This window comes from Aulonocara sp. 'chitande type north' Nkhata Bay, linkage group LG19, assembly GCF_057382095.1.
Source record: "Aulonocara sp. 'chitande type north' Nkhata Bay isolate Kocher_YH1m ecotype deep benthic linkage group LG19, A_spYH_male_GT1.1, whole genome shotgun sequence".
Classification (NCBI taxonomy): Eukaryota; Metazoa; Chordata; class Actinopteri; order Cichliformes; family Cichlidae; genus Aulonocara; species Aulonocara sp. 'chitande type north' Nkhata Bay.
In genome coordinates this window covers 9,732,845-9,755,828 of record NC_141362.1, presented here as the reverse complement: position 1 = coordinate 9,755,828, position 22,984 = coordinate 9,732,845, and the positions used below count along the sequence as shown (strand labels likewise).

General features: G+C 41.5%; 2 protein-coding genes across 3 annotated transcripts; both read left to right on the top strand.

Annotated features, from left to right (window-relative positions):
- The first annotated feature begins 2,413 nt into the window (after nucleotides 1-2,413).
- LOC147306483 (cytosolic 5'-nucleotidase 1A-like) lies at nucleotides 2,414-7,494 on the top strand. Its single transcript, XM_086275157.1, has 6 exons — nucleotides 2,414-2,548; nucleotides 5,425-5,520; nucleotides 5,696-5,819; nucleotides 6,406-6,537; nucleotides 6,641-6,822; nucleotides 7,082-7,494. Exons 1-6 carry the CDS (start codon nucleotides 2,525-2,527, stop codon nucleotides 7,394-7,396), a joined length of 873 nt encoding a protein of 290 aa, XP_086131283.1. The 5' UTR covers nucleotides 2,414-2,524; the 3' UTR covers nucleotides 7,397-7,494.
- Nucleotides 7,495-12,363: 4,869 nt separating this feature from the next.
- LOC147306482 (uncharacterized) lies at nucleotides 12,364-16,545 on the top strand. 2 transcript variants are annotated; one of them, XM_086274995.1, is made up of 2 exons: nucleotides 12,364-12,601; nucleotides 12,766-16,545. In XM_086274995.1, the coding sequence occupies exon 2, from the start codon at nucleotides 15,359-15,361 to the stop codon at nucleotides 16,358-16,360; it is 1,002 nt and encodes a 333-aa protein (XP_086131121.1). In that variant the 5' UTR covers nucleotides 12,364-12,601; nucleotides 12,766-15,358; the 3' UTR covers nucleotides 16,361-16,545. The 2 variants fall into 2 exon arrangements, with proteins under 2 accessions (XP_086131121.1, XP_086131120.1); XM_086274994.1 differs by having other exon boundaries at nucleotides 12,364-14,904; nucleotides 15,069-16,545.
- The last annotated feature ends 6,439 nt before the right edge of the window (nucleotides 16,546-22,984 follow it).

The following is a 22,984-nucleotide window of genomic DNA, read 5'->3' as shown; positions in this document are numbered from 1 at the left end:
TTTTTTTTACATTAGTAATTCCTTTTGTGCATAATTTTCTATTATTGTTAATAATAAATTAATTAAAGCAACAAAACAACCTGAAGAGCCGGTTCGGAGCCGAAAGAGCCGGCTCTTTTTAGTGAGTCGAGCCGAAAGAGCCGGTTCTCTAAAAAGAGCCGGAAATCCCATCACTACAGTAAAAACTCCGGACCTGTGACATCATCAAGTACGCTGGTGTTCCAATTGTACTCCCGTGCGGTCTCGGCAAGTCCAGTCTCGCCGAGAACGCGAGTATGTACTTGCTTACTTAGAACTGAGAAAGGTCCAGTGAGTGATTCGTAACAGGAAGGGAGGGGGTGAGTGAGTCAGTGATTCGTAACAGGAAGGGAGGGGATGAGTGAGTCAGTGGCTGTATCCCAATTCAGGGTACACGGCAGTGCACTACAGGCATAAATCTAGACCCCTAGATAAAACATTATGGCATTATAGCAGTGACAACTCCTCCACAGTAGCAGGTGGGATTTTTCTTTTTTGAGGACGGCTCCTTTTACCTTTCAATATGGATGGTCTGTTTATGTTTTGATCAAGAGCCTTTTTTTGGGCAGCTGAAGAGGAGAAGTCTATCTTATGGCCAACCACTGACTGTATCTTGGTCACATTACCCAGCAAAACCCAGTATGCAGGTTCATCTGTAACAGTCCTTGTGCCACGATCAACACTGCTGCTTCTACATTAAACAGAAGAGCAATGACGTGGGTACAGGTCTCCGCGACTCCGGCCTTACAGGTGCAGTGGGCGGCTTCAACCTTCCCTATGATGCTCACAGTGACCCATGGCTGCAATGCTGGTTCATTCAGTCTTTGAGAGTGCAGGACCTGAAACACAGACAAAGTTCATTTAAAGACAAGAACTATGAGTCAAGGCCGACATAAATGTGTTTAATCTACTTTATCATAAATGTAACAAAGTGTTTAGAAAGTTTGCACACACATGTAATTTTTCATTTCTTTATGTGTCCATCTATAGAACGCTGCATGTTATAGTGTAAATCTGCCTGTTCTCTGTCAGAAACCTGCCTGCAGAAAATGAACCTAAAGCATGTAATGCAAGGATGTAATCACTTTAGAGATGGAGAAAGCATAAAGTGACAATTATGAATCACTTAATATGATAAGGAGATTCTGCAGGTCATTAATCGATGTATAAAACTAAAATAAAATGTATTTTTAGTGACACAAGATACAAATATGGAAGCAAGATGTATAATTAGAATTATTTATAATAAATATGAATTAATAATGAATCAAATGCATCCTTCATTTCCCTGAATTCACTGTACCAGTGCACCTGCACATGTGATGTGACAATAGAAGTGATTTGATTTGAGAGTTCAAACTCACTGCTGTAATAACGTATAATGATTAATATAATAACTATGATATTGGCCATATTATATTTACACTGACTTTAGTCTCATGAACAACATTAACTAATTGTTATTTACTAGCTAATCTTAAATGACTGTTCAGTACAGAAATGAAGCCCAACAATCATGTTTTACAGTCCTGTGGTCTCAGCCTTAGATACTTATTAAATCACACAGAGCTCATGTAGAAACAAACTAACAAACAAAATATGTTCTCCTTCATTTCTGTCAACCACACGTTTCCAGCTATCATGGTTGCTAGACAACCTGGGCAGCGCGACGGAGGCTAGACCGTCCCATTTCACAAGCCTCGCACTTCCGGCCTTAGCGGTCTTTGAGTACGCGGCCCTTGAGGACCGTTGAGGCTGCGTACTTTAAGGCTGCAGACCCTGAATTGGGATACAGCCAGTGATTCGTTCAACTCGTTTGAGCTGTGAGCCAGGAGGGAGGGGGTGAGTGATTCAGCACAGCAAAGGAGGGGATGAGTGAGTGAGTGATTCGCCTTACCCTATGATTCAGCCTAGCAAGGGAGGGGATGAGTAAGTCAGTGATTCGTTCAACTCGTATGAGCTGTGAGCCAGGAGGGAGGGGGTGAGTGAGTGAGTGATTCGCCTTATGCTATGATTCAGCACAGCAGGGGAGGGGGTGAGTAACTCAAATGTGCTGTTAGCATGCTAGCTAAGCGATGCTACTGTGAACTGAGGAGCTATTGTCTTGATGTGAGCTTCTACTCAGGGTTTTTTCTTCTAGTTCAGAGCAGAAATGTTTTTGTTAAGAAACTGGCTGTTGTTTTTTCCCCCCACAATTTTAATTATAAGATAGATATATTTCTACTAATGGAATTAGTTTGCTAACAGCAACAGGGATGAGTCAGTGAGTCAGTTGCGCTTGTGAATCATGATTCACGAGTCAGTAAAGTGATTCTCGAGTACTGAACGATTCGTTTACGAATCGAACATCACTAATCAATACAAATGGCATGGCAACAGGGTCCAAAGGCTCCACAGGTTCTGCATCATGACGTAGCTTTTCTAGTTAGAATAAAAAGGAAGAACAGCAGTTCTGCAGTCAGCAAACAGAGGAAATTCAAGTTTATTTCTATCTTTAAGAAGCACGATGAGTGAGTGCAGAACTTCTACAGTAAGTCAGTTTTTAATGTATTAATATATGCTGGTGTGTGGCAATTATGTAGTAGTTTTAACAACTTAGTGAAAGATATATGCTCTGCTGGTGGATGATGGTGTGCCATCCTTTGTGATTTTCTTTTCACTATGTCAGAAAGCTGTGCACTATTAACAAGAAAATATGTCTGTTATAGCAGTTTTAATGAATATTTCTATAACTTCGTCATCTTTTGAAATAAGGTATAAAATTGTGTTAAGTAATCAAGAATAATAAAAAAGATATACAGTTATGAAGAGAGTCAGTGAATTGTCTTCCTGTAACCGACACCAATTCAATTCAATTCAATTTCTTTATTGTCCCACAAGGGGAAATTAGTTTAGCAGCAGCCAGCTGCTGCAGTAATAATGTGAAACATGCTGTGGTACACTAACTGAGTTATTTAAACGTTGCATGAAAATCCTCTGCAGGATAAACAGGTTATTTTGCTACACTGTGATGGATTAAAAGGTCACAGTTATGTTACATCAAGTGTAGCACAGATTCATATGAATTTTTGCTGATGATGCTGAGATTCATTCTCTGAATTCCACCTTCATACCAACTGTATAGTGCCCAGTGTTGGGCAAGTTACTTTGAAAAAGTAATTATTTATAGTTACTAGTTACTTCTTCAAAAAAGTAAGTGAGTTCGTAACTGAGTTACAAGATTCTAAAAGTAATTAATTACTTGAAAAGTAACTATTGCGTTACTTAAAAAAATTGTTTAACTCTCTGGTGTCCAGGGTATAATTGGTCATTTTTTTAATACATTTGATGTTTCCTCTACATTTCACTTTTAAAAACTAATTACTTTGCCTTGTTTGGTATCATCCTTTTCAGCACAACCTCACGTGTCTGAATTTACAGTTATGTTTTCATTTTGACATACTGTATTAACACAATTGATCTAAAATAAGACAAAAAACATAAAATCCGAGTAGAAAAAGTTATATTTTTTACTGTAACAACCACAAATATGTTTATTGAATCATATTTCATAACTTTAAATGCAAATATAAATTGTCAATTTTAAAATCAAATGCACAAGTTTTGCAAACAACAAAGTTATTTGCAGTTTCAATAAGATGCCACACAAATTATTTGTGCCACTCCAAAATAATAATTTCTGTCCACTATAAAGGAGAACATTACAAGCCTGACAGCAGGAGGTGTCAGGCTCCTACCTGGAGACAGCAGTCGCCTCATTGTTCTGACACACAACACAAAACCATCCCCAACACTACACGCTAACTACAGAAGATTAACTACACACTCCAAACATGCTAAACGTTGCAAATCTCTCACATCTCAAAACTCGCTCTCTCTCTTTTTCTACTGTCTTTCTCTCTCACCCTCTCTCGCCGTCACTCCTAAAACTTCCCCCTCTTCCTAAACAACCAAATGTCAAGTTGCCCATTTTTTTTGATTAGTTGACATGGTTCATTTTTCCACCAACACGAACGGGCTGTTTTTTGTTTTGTGTTTTTTATTTTTTGCTCATAAGCAGAGAGTGCTTGCTAGCCCTGTGCTCAGACAGTAAACATGACGAAACTATTGAGGAAAAAACACACATATATATTGTTTATCATGACTCTGGTTTTACGTGGCCTATCAACACAATTTAAAAACTGGTATATATCACCTTGTTGCTTTGTCATCTTAAGGTGGTCGTGTGATTGGCTTACCACGACTACTTTATTCTTCCTCAGTCAAACAGCAGCACTCATGCGATTGTTTTGCCCCCTTAGCTCCAGGTGTTGTGCTAGACAGTGATCGTGATTGCCGTCCGCAGGAGCGCGCACAGCTGCGTAAAGCTGTAGCGCCCAGATTACTTATTTAATCTGATATAAGGTGCGGTAAGCTGAACACAGCTTCAGCCGTCTGTTTGTTGGAAAATTTTAACGCGACCGCACCACATTTTCTTGTTAGTAACTGTAACTAACAGAAGGTTGAATGCTACATGAACAGTATAGAAACTTATACAAACTTACAAACACTGGTATCAGAGCTCAAATAGAATTCACCTATGAACTTTGGGGCCTTTTATACACTGCAGCACACCTACCCTGCAGCTGAGCCAGGAACCACACCTCCGCCACACACTCATCCGAGTTTGTGTGTTTTTCCGTCTGACCAGATGCAGCTTTCTGCAGCATCTTTTAAACATCCTTATACTCTGTGGCAGGACGTGGTCTGTGGTGCCACTACAGGGGCGGCACACACCTGAGCGCCATCACAATCACACCTCACCGACTTAAAAGCTGAACTAGGTCCTGCAGTGTTGTTGTTGTTGGTAATGTGTGTTTGTGAACGGCAAACGAGTGTTAACAACAAGATGCTGGAAGCACGAGCATGAAAGTATGCAGTGTGATGTTTAATTACTCATCACCACAATATATTTATGTGTTGAACAGAAATCATATCCTTCCTTGTCACTAAAAAACAATTCTGTAGGACGATTTTCACTAACTAACTCAGATTGATTCTCAGATTGATTGTTAGGAAAAATTGTGGGAAACAGAAAGAAAGTGGGAGAGTATAAAGAGTTATCACACCAGACCCAAGAGCAGAAGACAAAAGTGAATGGCAGCTGTGGCAACTCAGTGAATAAAATCCAGTCATTTTCATGAAGATCTTCTACACAGAGAAAGATTTAAGGTTAAAAACTGATTCATAACAAGTTCCTACAAAAGTACAGATAAAGCATTAAATCAGCAAGCAAGAAGTGCAAATAGTGTCATAACATACTGTATGAGTGCAGAGGTCAAATAAGAAAATTGTTGACAATTTATTTTTAAACTATGCAAAAGAATGTCTTTATTGAATTGTGGGAAACATTTTTTTCTCCTTCAGTCTGAACCAGAGATCCCCGTCACCATTGCCATGTCTTCAGGACTCCTCTTCAAGCAAGAACAGCAGGGCTATGGCCCTGCCTTCAAATTTGTTGAGGTCATATATTATGAGGGGAAAAACACATACACAAAATTGCATGTAGTGGTTATGTGAAAGATGAGAATATACCACATAAGACAAAGCACCACAGAAACCTGCACACAAATACTGCACTCACACAGTTACTTAACATTCACTCGAATTTAATTTATCTTCCTTGTCCTGCTCTCAGGCTCTGAAGGCAGTCAATGCTGAACTCACAAACCATTACCCTGACAGTGAGGAGCTCTTTAAAGTCAAACTCATCAATGACAGCTCATCATCAGACTTTCTCATGAATCGGATCCGTGAACATGGTGAGTTTATGACACCTCCAAACACACTTACTATTATTTCAAATACATGTGTCTTATGAGGAAACTTCTAAATTTTGAGAAAATGGATAAATGGAAACAATTAGACTGAGACTGAGACAATCTTTCCACTTCTAAGTGATTCTGATCAACTCTTGTTTACCCCAATACCTTTTCTAAATCATTCAGGCTTCATTTGTACAGCACTTTTCATGCCCTTCAAATTTTTAAATAGATTAATGACAGGCTTACAATAAGACAACAAAAACACTAAAACAGAATCTTATAAAGTAGAATACACTTGAAAGTGTAAGTACTCTAAAAACAAGTCAATACAAAAATAATAGATATAAGTAAGTAATAGTAACACTATTGCTAACACTACTCTGATTAATCTAAACAGTTTTGGTAAAACAGATTGTCCAGCAGCCTTTTCATTCAAGGTTCTTTATTTGTCACATGCATAGTTATACAAGTATAACACACAGTGAAATGTAGCCTGACACGCTCCTCGACATGTGCAAAAAAATTGGGGGGGGGTGTAGAGGAAGAACATTATATATATATATATATTCCTTCTTGTTTGCAGGGCTGGATAGACTTATCACTCTGTTACCTGTGACTGAAGATCAACTTGTGAATGAGTTAAAAAACAACAACACCCACCTGTACCTGTCTGATGAACCAAACGGGTTGAAGGTTCAGGAAGCTTTGAATGCAGGTAAAAGTGTTAAATGTTGTGCTAACTTAAAGATGAAGTGCAGTCTGTGCTGTTGTACTTTAATGACTTTGTGTGTTACTGTGAATGAATGTCCCTACATCAGGTGTAGCAGCTGCTATCATGTTCACCCCAACAAACATCATCACAGAGTCTGAGAATCAGCTGCGTGTTGCCTTTGATGGCGACGCTGTCCTCTTCTCTAATGAGTCAGAGCTCGTGTTCAAGAATGGACTACAAGAATACTTGAAGAATGAGAAGCATAATGTTGAAAATACAATGAACGAGGTATGAAAGATAGATGATAGAAACACATTCCGTCGTCTTTTAATATTTTTTAAAAAAACAGCTAATTTAACTATATGGTTACAGTTATGTTGGCCTTCTGCACTGTTATAAGCAATATATATTTAATAATAGAAAAGAAAATCTTTGCTAATTACATTCACATAAACTGATATCAGCTAAATTATCCAAATGCACTTTCCTGCTTTGACCAGATTGTCATGTGTTGACTCTCTGCTCTTCTTCTCTTTTCTTTATTCAGGGACCATTCAAAGGATTCTTGGAGGTTTTAATAAAACTGCAGAAAAAGTTGCATAATAGAGGCCTGTACAAGAAGTGTCCCATTCGTACCTACCTGGTGACATCTCGAGGGGCAGGCTGTGACGGCTACAGAGCTTTAAACACTCTGCGCACCTGGGGTCTGGAGCTTGATGAAGCTGTGCTTCTGGGAGGGGCTAACAAAGGTCCTACACTGCAGAGGATCAAGCCTCACATCTTCTTTGATGACCAGCAGAGACATGTTGATGCTGCATTGGAGGTTGGCACAGTGGCATGTCTGGTGCTCTCACCAAACTAACAATAAATAGCAATCTGTTGATTGGATTTTATAACTGCTGGAAATATGTGAACTTGAAAAGTATGTTTCCATAATGCTTCATAAATGCAAATAAATTAACAAACAAACATCTTTATCTCATCTGTGGTCTGTTGTGTTTTTTTCTACAGTATCAATGTTTTATAAATTTTGAATTCTATCAAATGCTTCTTAGTAAATCAGCTGTTTGTGAAAATCAGCTGATGGTTTTCTTTTCACTGTTGAGTGAAAAACAAACCACTTCAACACCTGAATGAGCAGATCAGAAGGGATGGCAGAAGTGATGAAAGCATTTTTTGTGACATTATGTTCATAAAAAATATTTTATGTAAAAAAAAAAGTCTGCACTATGTGATAGAGCTGCAATAGCAGACTTGGATTTCCTCACACAGAAACAATATTTCAGGATGAAGATGCAAAGTATTATTATTGAAATATGTGCTGTTAATCAAAAGAGAGTAAGTAAGGTTTATTTATTAAGCACTTTTCATAGACAAGCAGTCACAAAGCACTGTACAGAAAGGGCTTAAATAAACAGAACTTCAGGTACTCAGTCAGACAATAAAGACAATACAAAAGGTCAAATGTAAATTAAAGTTTAAGATTTAAAAAAAAAGTCCATCTATAAGCCCGTCTATTACAGTGGCTGTGATCAGAGTTACGTTACATCAAGTGAAATAGAGGTGAATTTGAAGTTAAGCTGATGATGCTTAGATTCCTTCACTGAATTCCACCTTCACACCAACTTTATAGTGTCTAGTATAAAGACATAAACAGGCATTAAAAGATACAAAGGCATTAACAGTATACTGAGTATAGAGGATGGAAATCTGCAATGACAACTCGTGAAAAATACAGAATGTCTGTACCTTTGCAACCTCTGAAGGTTTCTTGCTTTGATAAGACAGGCTGGATTGTTGATCTGCAGGACGGGCACCTCTATACAGGAAGTCTGGTTCAGCTTTTTTATTGAAGTCCAAGTGTATCCCCTGCTTTCCCTCATATGATAAACCCTGAGAAGCACTATAGGTCAGATCTTATCAGTCACACCAGTTAGCAGCAGCTCCCCTCTTGATCATTGCACTTGTTCACCTGGGATGATTTAAGAGGCCTGGAAAGAAGGCACCAAGGAACTGTAACATTAGAAGGTGGAGTAGCCTGTATGAGCTTTTTAAACTAAAACTACTTAATACTCACATTTATCCCTTTACTCTTTCACAAAGGATTAAGTGTATTGAACACAGTTAGCTGTACTAATGATACACACAAGCTTTACACCATAATAGTTAATTTTAATATAAATGTATAAAAATTATCATCATGAAAACACAACACAATGATTAAAAACAATCTTGAGAGAATAACAAGACTTCCAGTTTTGGCATGAAGCAAATATATGAGTTCTACATGATTTTCAGCTGATGAAACTCACCAACCATCCCACTGCTGCTCCAGCACCAGCAGTAGCTGACAGACCAGCTGCACCTGCAGCACCATGACACAAAGAAGCTGTCAAAAGCATACAACAGATGCAATTATCTAATCTAAAATTATGATATTTTGATGAACTTTTTCTTTTTGCATGTTGTTGCAAGTTAAAATCCTAATGAAACATCTAATTATTAATTTACCTGCTGACTGCAAAGCAGCTGCCACACTTCCAGCTGCCACTCCTCCTCCATTAGCAACTGCAGCAGACGACATCATGCCTGCAGCTATTCCTGCTGAGGTGAAACCAGCAGCTCCCAGAAGGGATCAAAACAAGACATGACTCACCGGGGTCCATGTCTTTATCTGCCCTGTGTCTGCTCTGAAATGGGCTGATTTTTATAGCAAGCAAGGTTTCATTTCCTCGGAAACAAAACTTTATGTTCAGAGCTGAACAACAGAGGGCGACAGAGAGCAACACAAACTGGAGAGTGATTTCTGTTTTTTGTGTTTCTTATCTTTGCTTATATTGGTAAATGCGGTGGTGTTAGTAGTATTTACGAAAGGGTCACATGTATAAAATAAAGAAACCGGTATCTTTGTGGCTGTAGCTTCATGAGAGATTTGCGTCAGATTAAATGCCAGTTCGTCATTCACAACAGTTTTAATGTCGGAAATATTTATAACCAGATGGCAAGATATCACTTTCTTATCAGTAGATAAAATGCAGTGAAAAAAAATCAAAATAATTTATGCTTAGAAGTAGAATTTGTATCATGTGCGACACTCAGTGTGTATGACTTTGTGTTTTCACTTCAAGCTTTGATGATCGCCTTATTTCTGCCAGTTATAAAAAGCAAGTATGTCAGCCTTGGTACTCAATTACATAAAAATAATGATCAATGTATTATTATTTTCAAATAACAGATAAATAAATAGAATAATACAATATAAAAAAAAATAATAAAAATAACCAGAACACAACTTTAAAATCCATCCATCCATCCATCTTCATCCGCTTTATCCGAGGCCGGGTCGCGGGGGCAGCAGCCAAAGCAAAGAGGCCCAGACCTCCCAGGACTCAAGAGTGGGGAGGAGAACATAACAGCAGTAAGTTGCTTTAATTTATGGAGGGTGTTTGAAATGAGCATTTCATTTAGTCCATGCGATGCCTGCCAGTGAAGGCGAGCACAAAGGTAACAGGATTATTGTGTTTACCTTGGCTACAGTCACAATAACCACTGTGTTAATCACTAATGAGTTCCTCTACAATGCCACACGTGGGGGGGGCTTAAGTTATGGCAAAATTAAGCAACATCAGGTATGAAACACGTATGAAGCAGATAATAGCCAACTTTATTTTAGGCTGCACAAAAGAGTCACTCCTTGTAAATATATACATTTATCTACTCTCAAACAAATCCTTAAAAACAAACTATGATAATGTAAAGTGAAAGATGGCAAGTTATAACTACAGGGAGTGCAGAATTATTAGGCAAATGAGTATTTTGTCCACATCATCCTCTTCATGCATGTTGTCTTACTCCAAGCTGTATAGGCTCAAAAGCCTACTACCAATTAAGCATATTAGGTGATGTGCATCTCTGTAATGAGCAGTGTTGGGACTAACGCGTTATTAAGTAACGCGTTACAGTAACTACGTTATTATTGTGGTAATGAGCACGGTAACTAGTTATTATGCCAAAACCGGGAACGCGTTACTCGTTACTGGGATTTAGATAGGCTCGTTATTCGTTACTTCGTGTGGTGGCTATCGCGGAGCTTCCACAGATTCAATAACATTAGCAAGTGGTGGAAGCCAGCAGGTGGATGAAGGAAAAGGGAGGCAAGAGGAGAGACCCGAAGCAGCCGCCGGTCCGAGTATCAGGTGAACTGAACTTCAGGTAAGAAGTTATAACCTGCAGTTTATCTGGGTCAGATATGAACCAAGTTTAGGTGGAGTTTATTTTCGTTATGCTGACTTTTTCGTACTGCGTGCTAGCTAGCATGACGGAGTTTCTATACAGCTGGGTGGCTGCTATGTTACTGATGTTGAACTTTATTTTGTTCATAAGGTTAATTATTAGAGTTGCCAACCGTCCTGTAAAAAACGGAATCGTCTCGCATTCAGAGAAAATATTACGCGTTTCTTATTGAGGTGAAAAGGAACAGTTTGTCCCAGACTTCAGCTACAATGAAAAAGACACAAAGCTGGAGTTATTCTGCGTCTTTGCTGCAGAGCTGCCTCTTCTTCTCTCACCCTCCCTCTCCTGTTTCTACTTCAATCATGAAACTGATCAATGATCAGCTGATCGGCTTTTCTCTCTTGTTTGTTTATCGCCCACTTTGCGCCAGAAAGAGGAAACCAGCGGATGTCGCGGTAAACAACAGCAGCGCGTTTAAGCTTGATCAGCTGTTGTTAGAATTTATTTAATATTAATTTCTAGTACAGCTGATGTTTGCTGGAGCCACAGCTGTAAACCTGCGGGTCATGATGTCGGTTTGGTTATGTGGTGAGATGGAAACATGAAGACGAAACCAGGAGATGTCCTTACTGAATCATCAGAGCTGTGATGGAGAAACAGGTTTACCTTTTAGGTGACATGAATGAGTTGAAGGGAAGTTATGAACTGTTTCTGAGAGACAAATAACACCAGGATCCTTTTCTATGTAGCTGACAGCTGGTAACTGTGCAGGTGCGGATCTAGCAAAGTGTTGCCAGAGGTCCATGTAGAGCATTAACAGGGAAAGGGGGGCACAAGGAAATACTTTCTTATTCTCATTTAAAATGTCTCACTTTAAAAAAAAATAATTATCTGAGTCTTGCAACAAACGATTGATAGATTGATACATATATACCATCAGAACAGTGTACATCACTGTCACAACAGTGTTTATTTTCATTCAAAGGCTTTATGATTTTTCCTATAACGGTGGGCCAGTCTCTAGTCAAAATGCCCGGGACAATTTTTTTTTGTCCCAGTCCAGCCCTGTATGCAGCTCATCTGCAGTCTGGTGTTACCAACATCTTCCTATTCAGAAGGCAGAATTTCCGAGTTCTGAGTACAATCGAAAGCACCACGACTGCAGTTTTTGTGTTGGATGTAAAAAGCAGGCTACGATAGAATCAGGCGTGGGATTTCTCCCGTGGAAATGTGCACATTATTTTTTCCTTTCTATTGGTAGGTGGCACAGTGCCCTTGTGGCAAGTAAGCAAGTTAGAAGACTGGCAGTCTGGCTGGGTATCCAGTTACGGAAGCAACACATTAACAAGAGAATTCTGAGTAAAACCAAAGTTACTTTCCCTAGTAACTAGTTACTCTGAAAGTAACGAGTAACTTGAAGTAACTGAGTTACTTTTGATAGAAGTAACTAGTAATGTAACTAACTAATTTAAAGTAACTTACCCAACACTGGTAATGAGAAGGGGTGTGGTCTAATGACATCAACACCCTATATCAGGTGTGCATAATTGTAATGTTATGTGCACATTGAGATTTTAGCATCTCCTAGTGGTTAGCTTGGAGACTGCGGTCAAGTGAATTTTTATGTGGTTTGGCTTGTATTCCTATTGGATGTTTAGAGTCACATGAGTGGGGTGATACAGGAAGAGTTTCCTATTGGATGTTTAGAGTCACATGAGTGGGGTAATGCAGGAAGCCATTTTAGTATTGGGATTTGCACAATGAGGCGTACCAGAAGTCTCCCTGTTTAATCCTTAAGCATCCACCTGTGTTATGCCATGGAGAAGCTTTGTTTGTAAGTTTGAATTGTGTTTCATCTTTATAAGTAGTGAGTGTTGTATATTTTATTGATTTTATGCATATTTGGAGAGATGTATATATAAATGCCTAGATCTGTTCGCCATGTGAAGCAAATGCATAATTCTTTATTGAGCATATTTCTTTTTGTATTTTTTGTAGTTTCACAAGTTCTGGGAAATCACTGTAAGTTGTACGTTGATGAAGACAAACAAGTAAACAGCCCTCAACTTTACTTTCACGCCTGACTCATCATTCAACGCTTTCAGTGCTTACGGCATATGTTTAGCTATCTGTCACTTCGTGTACCAGAACCACGCACGCAGGGGACAGAATAATAATTATTAGGCAACGTCCTTTCCTTTGGCAAAATGGGTCAAAAGAAGGACTCGACAGGCTCAGAAAAGTCAAAAATAGTGAGATATCTTGCAGAGGGATGCAGCAGTCTCAAAATTGCAAAGCTTCTGAAGCGTGATCATTGAACAATCAAGCGTTTCATTCAAAATAGTCAACAGGGTCGCAAGAAGCGTGTGGAAAAACCAAGGCGCAAAATAACTGCCCATGAACTGAGAAAAGTCAAGCGTGCAGCTGCCAAGATGCCACTTGCCACCAGTTTGGCCATATTTCAGAGCTGCAACGTCACTGGAGTGCCCAAAAGCACAAGGTGTGCAATACTCAGAGACATGGCCAAGGTAAGAAAGGCTGAAAGACGACCACCACTAGGCTAATTAGTTGTAGCCAGTCCAAATCACTGATGTTTGAATTAGGTCCAGGATTTAGTTCTATATCACCAGCCAAAAGTAGCATCAGAACAAGTTTCAGAATCTCCAGCGACAGTTGTGGTATATCTGACTGTTCATATTTACCTGGGGGTGGTCTGGCATGACCAAAATCCAAGAATCTTGTGAACAAAAGATGTTGACTCCATTTGGCTGGGAAAGTGGTATAATTATCCAGCTTTCTTGGACATGTCGAACTCCACAGAAGATAAAAATGTATAAAAACAAAAAGACAAGTTGATGTCAAGATCCAGGGGTTTTTAGATGGTTTTTTAGGTGGGTTTTTTGGCAAACGCACAGGACCTGCCAAGCTGTGTGTCTGCACCCTAGCAGCCATCTTGTTTTTTTCATTTTGAACATGCAGTGATTTTGTTGTTGAATCACTGCATGTTTAAGATTCACAGGTACAACACCAGAAGACAAACTACTATTTACAATGGATTGTACAAATGGTGCTATAGTGAGGAAAACCTTTTTGAAAAATCGAGGAGGGAGAGCGTCATAAGAGGAACCTTAGTGAAACTGAGACACAGCTCCTAAACTTTGAAGACAAACAGAAAAATTAGACAGCTTTAAATATAGCTTCTGAAAATGTTTAAAGTTGCTTCGGCCTGCTGAGCTGCAAATACAATAACAAACATGAAAAGCATCTCACTCATGAAGTGCTTTCGACCCTTATGGCTGAAGTAGGAGCGATAATAAATGCAAGGCCTCTTGCTCCCATCTCAAGTGATCCAGATTCACCGTTTCTTCTGACTCCAGCAATGATCTTGACACAGAAGGTCTGCACCCCTCTTGCTCCTCCAGGATCATTTGAAGCTACAGATATGTATCGTCAGCAGTGGAAACGTGTTCAGCACTTGGCGAATACATTTTGGGAGAGATGGAGGCGAGAATATCTCTCTACTCTTCAAAATCGAAGCAAGTGGCAAAATAGTCAGCCCAATGTCAAGGAAGGGGACTTGGTGTTGCTCAAAGACCCTCAGGTAAAAAGAAATCAGTGGCCAATGGCTCTTGTCACCAAGGCTTACCCAGACAGTGATGGAAAGGTCAGGAAACTCGAACTGAGGGTCACGAAAGGAGGTACCATTAAGACCTTCTTTAGACCAGTAACCGAAGTAGTGGTACTTTTGTCTATCTGATTATCTACCATGGACAGTCAATGTGTTATTTTCTTTAGCTGATTGAACTGCTAAGAAATTGATAGTGGTATTGTGTTCAATACCAGGCGGGGAGTGTAATGTTATGTGCACATTGAGATTTTAGCATCTCCTAGTGGTTAGCTTGGAGACTGCGGTCAAGTGAATTTTTATGTGGTTTGGCTTGTATTCCTATTGGATGTTTAGAGTCACATGAGTGGGGTGATACAGAAAGAGTTTCCTATTGGATGTTTAGAGTCACATGAGTGGGGTAATGCAGGTAGCCATTTTAGTATTGGGATTTGCACAATGAGGCGTACCAGAAGTCTCCCTGTTTAATCCTTAAGCATCCACCTGTGTTATGCCATGGAGAAGCTTTGTTTGTAAGTTTGAATTGTGTTTCATCTTTATAAGTAGTGAGTGTTGTATATTTTATTGATTTTATGCATATTTGGAGAGATGTATATATAAATGCCTAGATCTGTTCGCCATGTGAAGCAAATGCATAATTCTTTATTGAGCATATTTCTTTTTGTATTTTTTGTAGTTTCACAAGTTCTGGGAAATCACTGTAAGTTGTACGTTGATGAAGACAAACAAGTAAACAGCCCTCAACTTTACTTTCACGCCTGACTCATCATTCAACGCTTTCAGTGCTTACGGCATATGTTTAGCTATCTGTCACTTCGTGTACCAGAACCACGCACGCAGGGGACAGAATAGTGAAAAAACAGCATCACACCTGGGATAATACAGTAAGTCTGGATAGCAGAGACCGCTAACGCTCATTAGTCTTCCTGCCTCGTTTAGTTTTACCTTGCATGCCGAATAGTCATCATGGACAATAAGCCAGATACAGAAGATCAACAGAAGACTAGATCTCCAGGAACATCTGTGAAATCATATGTGACCAGATCTGTTGCTAGTTCTTCTAACAGCTCCTGCAAGTCTTCAGCAAGCCTAGTAGCTGCTAAAGCACGCGCAAGAGCTGAAGCAGTGCGTGCTCGCTCCACCTTTGTCAAAAAAGAAACTGAACTCATGGTGGAAGAAGCCCAGTTGAGAGTAGAAGAGGCACGCATGGAGGCTGCTCTGGCCACACTGAAGCAAGAGAAAGAAGTTGCAGCGGCTTTAGCTGAGGCGGAGGTTTTGGAATCAGCCGTAGCAGAACTCGGCTCTAAACAAGATCTCAGGGCAGCGGACATCATAGGAATTCCCCCTGACTCCACAGAAAAAAGAACAAATGATTATGTTGAGTGTCACTCAAGAATGCACTCTAGTCAGCTGTCGTTGCCCGGCCTTGAGTCCCATATCACCTCCAGTCGGCCACGCGATTTCTCTCATGCTCCACCACTCCAGGACAACGAACTGAATCCCATTCGTACAGCCATTGATGGACTGAGCTCCACTCCAGCTCGTGTCAAGAGCCATACTACCTTTGAAGAAAATGGTATGAAGCATCCATCTGCTCAGAATTACCCTGGGATTTATCCATGTAGTGTCACCCCCCTGCAGGAACCTCAACCACACACACATCCTCTTAGAATGCAAGCAGCGCAGCCCTCTGCTCTGAACCATACCGGCATTAATGACTTTGCTGTATACATGGCTCGCCGGGAACTTGTGACATCCGGGATGACAAAGTTTGATGATCGTCCAGAGAATTATTGGGGCTGGAAGTCTACCTTCATGAACATCATTGAAGGGCTAAAACTCACCTGCAATGAAGAGCTCGACCTTCTCACTAGATGGTTAGGTCCTCAATCATCTGAGCAAGTCAGGAGAATCAGAGCTGTTCATGTCAATGACCCTGCTGCAGGGCTCAGGATGGCGTGGATGTGACTTGAAGAGAACTACGGGTCTCCTGAAATAATTGAGAAAGCTCTGCTGGACAAACTGGAGAGATTTCCTAAGATCAGCAACAGGGACCCTCTCAACCTGAGAGAGCTTGGTGACTTGTTAAGGGAGTTGGGGTCAGCAAAGTTAGAAGGTTGTTTGCCTGGGCTCGCCTATCTGGATACCTCTCGCGGCATTAACCTAATAGTGGAGAAACTGCTGTATGGCCTTCAAGAAAAATGGATGACACAAGGTAGTGCGTACAAGCTGCAAAACCAAGGCCAGTTTCCACCATTCTCATTCTTCACTGACTTTGTCTGCAAAGAAGCCCCCACTTGTAATGATCCAAGTTTTGCATTTAGCTCATTTGGGATGACGACAGTGAAACCAGAAAACTCACCTAAAAGGTACACGCATTCCAGGAACCACGTCTCATCCAGCAAAACAGAGATTACATCAACATCTGCCATCAAGCCCACAGAGTCAGCTAGCAGTAAGTTGGATGTGGACAGACAGTGTCCGATTCACAAAAAACCCCACCCTCTCAAGCGGTGTAGGGGCTTCCGAGCTAAGACACTGGATGAACGCAAAACGTTCCTGCGAGATAGTGGAGTTTGTTTCAGATGCTGCTCCTCAACTGAACACGTTGCTAAAGACTGCAAAACAATTATTCACTGTAAAGAGTGTAACAGTGACAAGCACGTCACAGCACTTCATCCAGGACCAGCTCCATGGGCTGTCAAAGACCCTGAGGATGAGCATGGCGGGGAGGAAGATGAAGCGGCTTCTCCTGACATAATCTCCAAATGCACAGAAGTGTGTGGAATTGCCAATAACTCCCGCTCTTGCTCTAAAATCTGTCTCATAAAAGTGCATCCTAGAGGACAACCAGAAAGATCTATAAAAGTCTATGCCGTACTTGATGACCAGAGCAATAGGTCTCTTGCTCGGTCCAAATTCTTCGACCTGTTTGGCCTCAAGGGTACCGGTTCTCCCTACACGCTGCGCACATGTGCTGGAGTCACTGAGTTATCTGGCCGAAGAGGAGTTGGATTTGTGGCTCAGCCATTGGATGGACGTCTCAGCATTCCTCTTCCCACACTTATTGAGTGTAGCCATATCCCAGATGATAGATCGGAGATACCTACTCCTGATGTAGTCAAACACCACCCACACCTAAAGTCTATCACTCATCTCATCCCTGAACTTGATCCAAATGCGCAAATTCTCCTTCTGCTGGGTCGGGATGTGTTACAAGTCCATAAAGTGAGAGACCAACGCAACGGGCCCAATAATGCACCCTATGCCCAAAGACTGGACCTTGGCTGGGTCGTAGTTGGAGACGTCTGTTTGGGTGCAGCTCACAAGCCGAAAGCAGTTAATGTCTACCGGACTAACGTTCTGGAGAATGGGCGTCACTCTCATTTCAGTCCATGTCCCAACCACCTAGTTGTGAAAGAGAAGCTTACAACAAGGACAGGCATAAGACCTCTCAACTCTCAAACCCTGTCACACTTTCATCCTCTGGACAGCCTGTTTCAGAACTCTGATGATCATTTACTTGGCAACAAAATCTTCGAAAGAACAGAGAATGACAATGAAGTTGCCCCATCTATTGAGGACAAACGGTTCATTCAGTTGATGAATAATGAGATGTTCATAGATGATGCTAACAGTTGGGTAGCTCCCCTTCCCTTTCGCATGCCAAGACCACGGCTGCCTAACAACAGAGGACAAGCTCTGACTCGTTTCACCAGTCTCTGCAAAACTCTAGAAAGGAAACCTGAGATGAGGAGACATTTTCTGGCTTTCATGCAGAATATCTTTGATCAAGATCATGCTGAACCAGCTCCAGCACTCAACGATGGAGATGAATGCTGGTACCTTCCCAGTTTTGGCGTCTATCATCCACGCAAGCCTGGCCAGATCCGAGTTGTGTTTGATTCAAGCGCTCCTTATCTTGGCATCTCCTTGAACGATGTGCTGTTGACAGGGCCAGACTTAAATAACACTCTGCTGGGAGTCCTAATGCGGTTTAGGCATGAACAGGTAGCCATCACAGCAGATATTGAGCAGATGTTTCACAGCTTTGTTGTCAGGGAAGACCACAGGAACTTCCTCAGATTTCTGTGGTTTAAAGACAATGACATCACGAAGGAAGTTGTGGAATATCGTATGAGAGTCCATGTGTTTGGCAACCGCCCCTCTCCAGCTGTGGCTACTTATGGGCTTCGGAGAGCAGCTTTACATGGAGAGGGCGAGTTTGGGGAGGGGGCAAAGGAGTTCATACACAGGAACTTCTACATTGATGATGCACTCAAGTCACTGCCATCTGCAACAGCAGCTATCAGTCTTCTCAAGGCAGCCCAAGGCATGCTTGCCATCTCCAACTTGAGACTTCATAAAATAGCATCCAATTGCCTAACTGTCATGCAGGCTTTCCCATCAACAGATCATGCAAAAGACTTGAAAAATCTCGACCTGGACAAAGATTCACCTCCTTTGCAGCGAAGTCTTGGATTAAGCTGGGACCTTGTGAATGACACTTTTACATTCCGTGTTGCCAGGAGCGAGAAGCCATTCACCCGAAGAGGAGTTCTTGCAACTATCAATAGTTTGTTTGATCCACTTGGTCTCGTAGCTCCCGTTACTATTCAAGGAAAGCTCTTGTTGCAGCAGCTCACTCGTGACAGCAGTGACTGGGATGCTCCCCTCCCGTCTGAAAAGGCAACAGAGTGGATTACCTGGAGGGATTCACTGCAGGATTTGGAACAGTTTGCAATCTCCCGAGCCTACATTGCTACGTCCCTGTCCACTGCACAACGTACAGAGATCCATATCTTCTCGGATGCTTCCACCAAGGCCATTGCGGCTGTGGCATATCTCAAAGTGGAAGATGTGGAAGGTAAATGTCATGTAGGTTTCATAATGGGGAAAGCCAAGTTAGCCCCCGTGCCATTCCACACTATTCCCAGGTTGGAATTAGGTGCTGCTGTTCTGGCAGTGGAAATTGCTGAGCTGCTTGTGAAAGAGCTGGACATTAGTCTTGATAGTCTGAAGTTCTATACTGACAGCAAGGTGGTGCTGGGGTATATTTACAATGAAAGCAGGAGATTTTATGTGTATGTCAGCAACAGAGTGGAACGGATAAGGAAGTTCTCATGCCCTGAACAGTGGCAATATGTCCACACTGATGAAAACCCTGCAGATGTTGCCACCAGGTCAGTGCATCCAGCTCGTCTCTTAAGCACCAACTGGCTTACAGGTCCACGTTTTCTGAGACGTTCTGGGGACATAGACTCAGGTAAAGAAACATCCTATGACCTCATTGATCCAGACTCTGATACAGAGGTCAGAAGCCACATTACTACTGTTGCAAACCCCCATAGGAGTATGGGGTCGCATCGATTTGAAAGATTCTCCATGTGGCAACCCCTTGTCAGAGCTGTGGCCTCCCTAATCCACATCGTCCAATCCTTCAGGTCTGAGAAGGATAGCAATGGGCAAGACTGCAAAGGTTGGCATCACTGTTTGAAGCCACACAAAATGGATACACTGTCGCAAGCAAGGCATACCATTATTGGATGTGTACAAAAGGAGACATACCAAGTGGAAGTGTCTTGTTTGGAGAAAGGCGAAGTAATTCCCAAAAGCAGTCCTCTGAGGAAGCTCAGCCCAATTCTTGATGATAGCAAACTTTTAAGAGTTGGTGGGCGGCTCCAGCATGCTTCAATCGAGACACATGAAAAGCATCCTCTCATCATTCCTGGCCGCAGCCACATAGCTACTCTACTTGTAAACTACTACCATGAGCGGGTTCACCATCAAGGCAGAGTTTTTACTGAGGGAGCTATCCGCACGGCTGGCATCTGGATTGTAGGGGCAAAGAAATGTATCTCCAGAAACCTGCACAAGTGTGTTACATGCAACAGACTTCGTGGTAGACCCGCAGAGCAAAAGATGGCAAATCTTCCACCTGATCGTCTTAGCACTGAACCTCCATTTACAAATGTGGGCCTGGATGTATTCGGCCCCTGGAATGTCTCCACCCGTCGCACCCGAGGTGGTGCCGCAAACTCTAAAAGGTGGGCAGTACTCTTGACGTGTTTAAGTGTTCGTGCTGTACATATCGAGCTCATAGAGTCAATGGACACATCGAGCTTCAATAATGCTCTACGGCGGTTCTTTGCTATGCGTGGTCCTGTGAAGATGATCCGCTCTGACTGTGGCACAAACTTTAAGGGGGCTTGCAGAGAACTTCAAATTCTCCTACGGGATGAAACCGATATCTCAAGGTACCTCAGTGAGGAAGGATGCACATGGCTGTTCAACCCACCTCATTCTTCCCATATGGGAGGAGTATGGGAAAGAATGATTGGGGTTTCGAGACGGATTCTTGACTCTATGCTTTCTCAGATCAGTCCCTCGCATCTCACTCATGAAGTGCTTTCGACCCTTATGGCTGAAGTAGGAGCGATAATAAATGCAAGGCCTCTTGCTCCCATCTCAAGTGATCCAGATTCACCGTTTCTTCTGACTCCAGCAATGATCTTGACACAGAAGGTCTGCACCCCTCTTGCTCCTCCAGGATCATTTGAAGCTACAGATATGTATCGTCAGCAGTGGAAACGTGTTCAGCACTTGGCGAATACATTTTGGGAGAGATGGAGGCGAGAATATCTCTCTACTCTTCAAAATCGAAGCAAGTGGCAAAATAGTCAGCCCAATGTCAAGGAAGGGGACTTGGTGTTGCTCAAAGACCCTCAGGTAAAAAGAAATCAGTGGCCAATGGCTCTTGTCACCAAGGCTTACCCAGACAGTGATGGAAAGGTCAGGAAACTCGAACTGAGGGTCACGAAAGGAGGTACCATTAAGACCTTCTTTAGACCAGTAACCGAAGTAGTGGTACTTTTGTCTATCTGATTATCTACCATGGACAGTCAATGTGTTATTTTCTTTAGCTGATTGAACTGCTAAGAAATTGATAGTGGTATTGTGTTCAATACCAGGCGGGGAGTGTAATGTTATGTGCACATTGAGAATTTTAGCATCTCCTAGTGGTTAGCTTGGAGACTGCGGTCAAGTGAATTTTTATGTGGTTTGGCTTGTATTCCTATTGGATGTTTAGAGTCACATGAGTGGGGTGATACAGGAAGAGTTTCCTATTGGATGTTTAGAGTCACATGAGTGGGGTAATGCAGGAAGCCATTTTAGTATTGGGATTTGCACAATGAGGCGTACCAGAAGTCTCCCTGTTTAATCCTTAAGCATCCACCTGTGTTATGCCATGGAGAAGCTTTGTTTGTAAGTTTGAATTGTGTTTCATCTTTATAAGTAGTGAGTGTTGTATATTTTATTGATTTTATGCATATTTGGAGAGATGTATATATAAATGCCTAGATCTGTTCGCCATGTGAAGCAAATGCATAATTCTTTATTGAGCATATTTCTTTTTGTATTTTTTGTAGTTTCACAAGTTCTGGGAAATCACTGTAAGTTGTACGTTGATGAAGACAAACAAGTAAACAGCCCTCAACTTTACTTTCACGCCTGACTCATCATTCAACGCTTTCAGTGCTTACGGCATATGTTTAGCTATCTGTCACTTCGTGTACCAGAACCACGCACGCAGGGGACAGAATAATAATTATTAGGCAACGTCCTTTCCTTTGGCAAAATGGGTCAAAAGAAGGACTCGACAGGCTCAGAAAAGTCAAAAATAGTGAGATATCTTGCAGAGGGATGCAGCAGTCTCAAAATTGCAAAGCTTCTGAAGCGTGATCATCGAACAATCAAGCGTTTCATTCAAAATAGTCAACAGGGTCGCAAGAAGCGTGTGGAAAAACCAAGGCGCAAAATAACTGCCCATGAACTGAGAAAAGTCAAGCGTGCAGCTGCCAAGATGCCACTTGCCACCAGTTTGGCCATATTTCAGAGCTGCAACGTCACTGGAGTGCCCAAAAGCACAAGGTGTGCAATACTCAGAGACATGGCCAAGGTAAGAAAGGCTGAAAGACGACCACCACTAGGCTAATTAGTTGTAGCCAGTCCAAATCACTGATGTTTGAATTAGGTCCAGGATTTAGTTCTATATCACCAGCCAAAAGTAGCATCAGAACAAGTTTCAGAATCTCCAGCGACAGTTGTGGTATATCTGACTGTTCATATTTACCTGGGGGTGGTCTGGCATGACCAAAATCCAAGAATCTTGTGAACAAAAGATGTTGACTCCATTTGGCTGGGAAAGTGGTATAATTATCCAGCTTTCTTGGACATGTCGAACTCCACAGAAGATAAAAATGTATAAAAACAAAAAGACAAGTTGATGTCAAGATCCAGGGGTTTTTAGATGGTTTTTTAGGTGGGTTTTTTGGCAAACGCACAGGACCTGCCAAGCTGTGTGTCTGCACCCTAGCAGCCATCTTGTTTTTTTCATTTTGAACATGCAGTGATTTTGTTGTTGAATCACTGCATGTTTAAGATTCACAGGTACAACACCAGAAGACAAACTACTATTTACAATGGATTGTACAAATGGTGCTATAGTGAGGAAAACCTTTTTGAAAAATCGAGGAGGGAGAGCGTCATAAGAGGAACCTTAGTGAAACTGAGACACAGCTCCTAAACTTT

Coding starts and splice junctions, on each gene's coding strand:
- LOC147306483 (XM_086275157.1), top strand. CDS start 2,525: ATGAGTGAGTGCAGAACTTCTACA. Junction 5,820..6,405: donor GAATCGGATCCGTGAACATG/GTGAGTTTATGA, acceptor TCTTGTTTGCAG/GGCTGGATAGACTTATCACT. Junction 6,823..7,081: donor TTGAAAATACAATGAACGAG/GTATGAAAGATA, acceptor TTCTTTATTCAG/GGACCATTCAAAGGATTCTT.
- LOC147306482 (XM_086274995.1), top strand. CDS start 15,359: ATGGACAATAAGCCAGATACAGAAGATCAACAGAAGACTAGATCTCCA.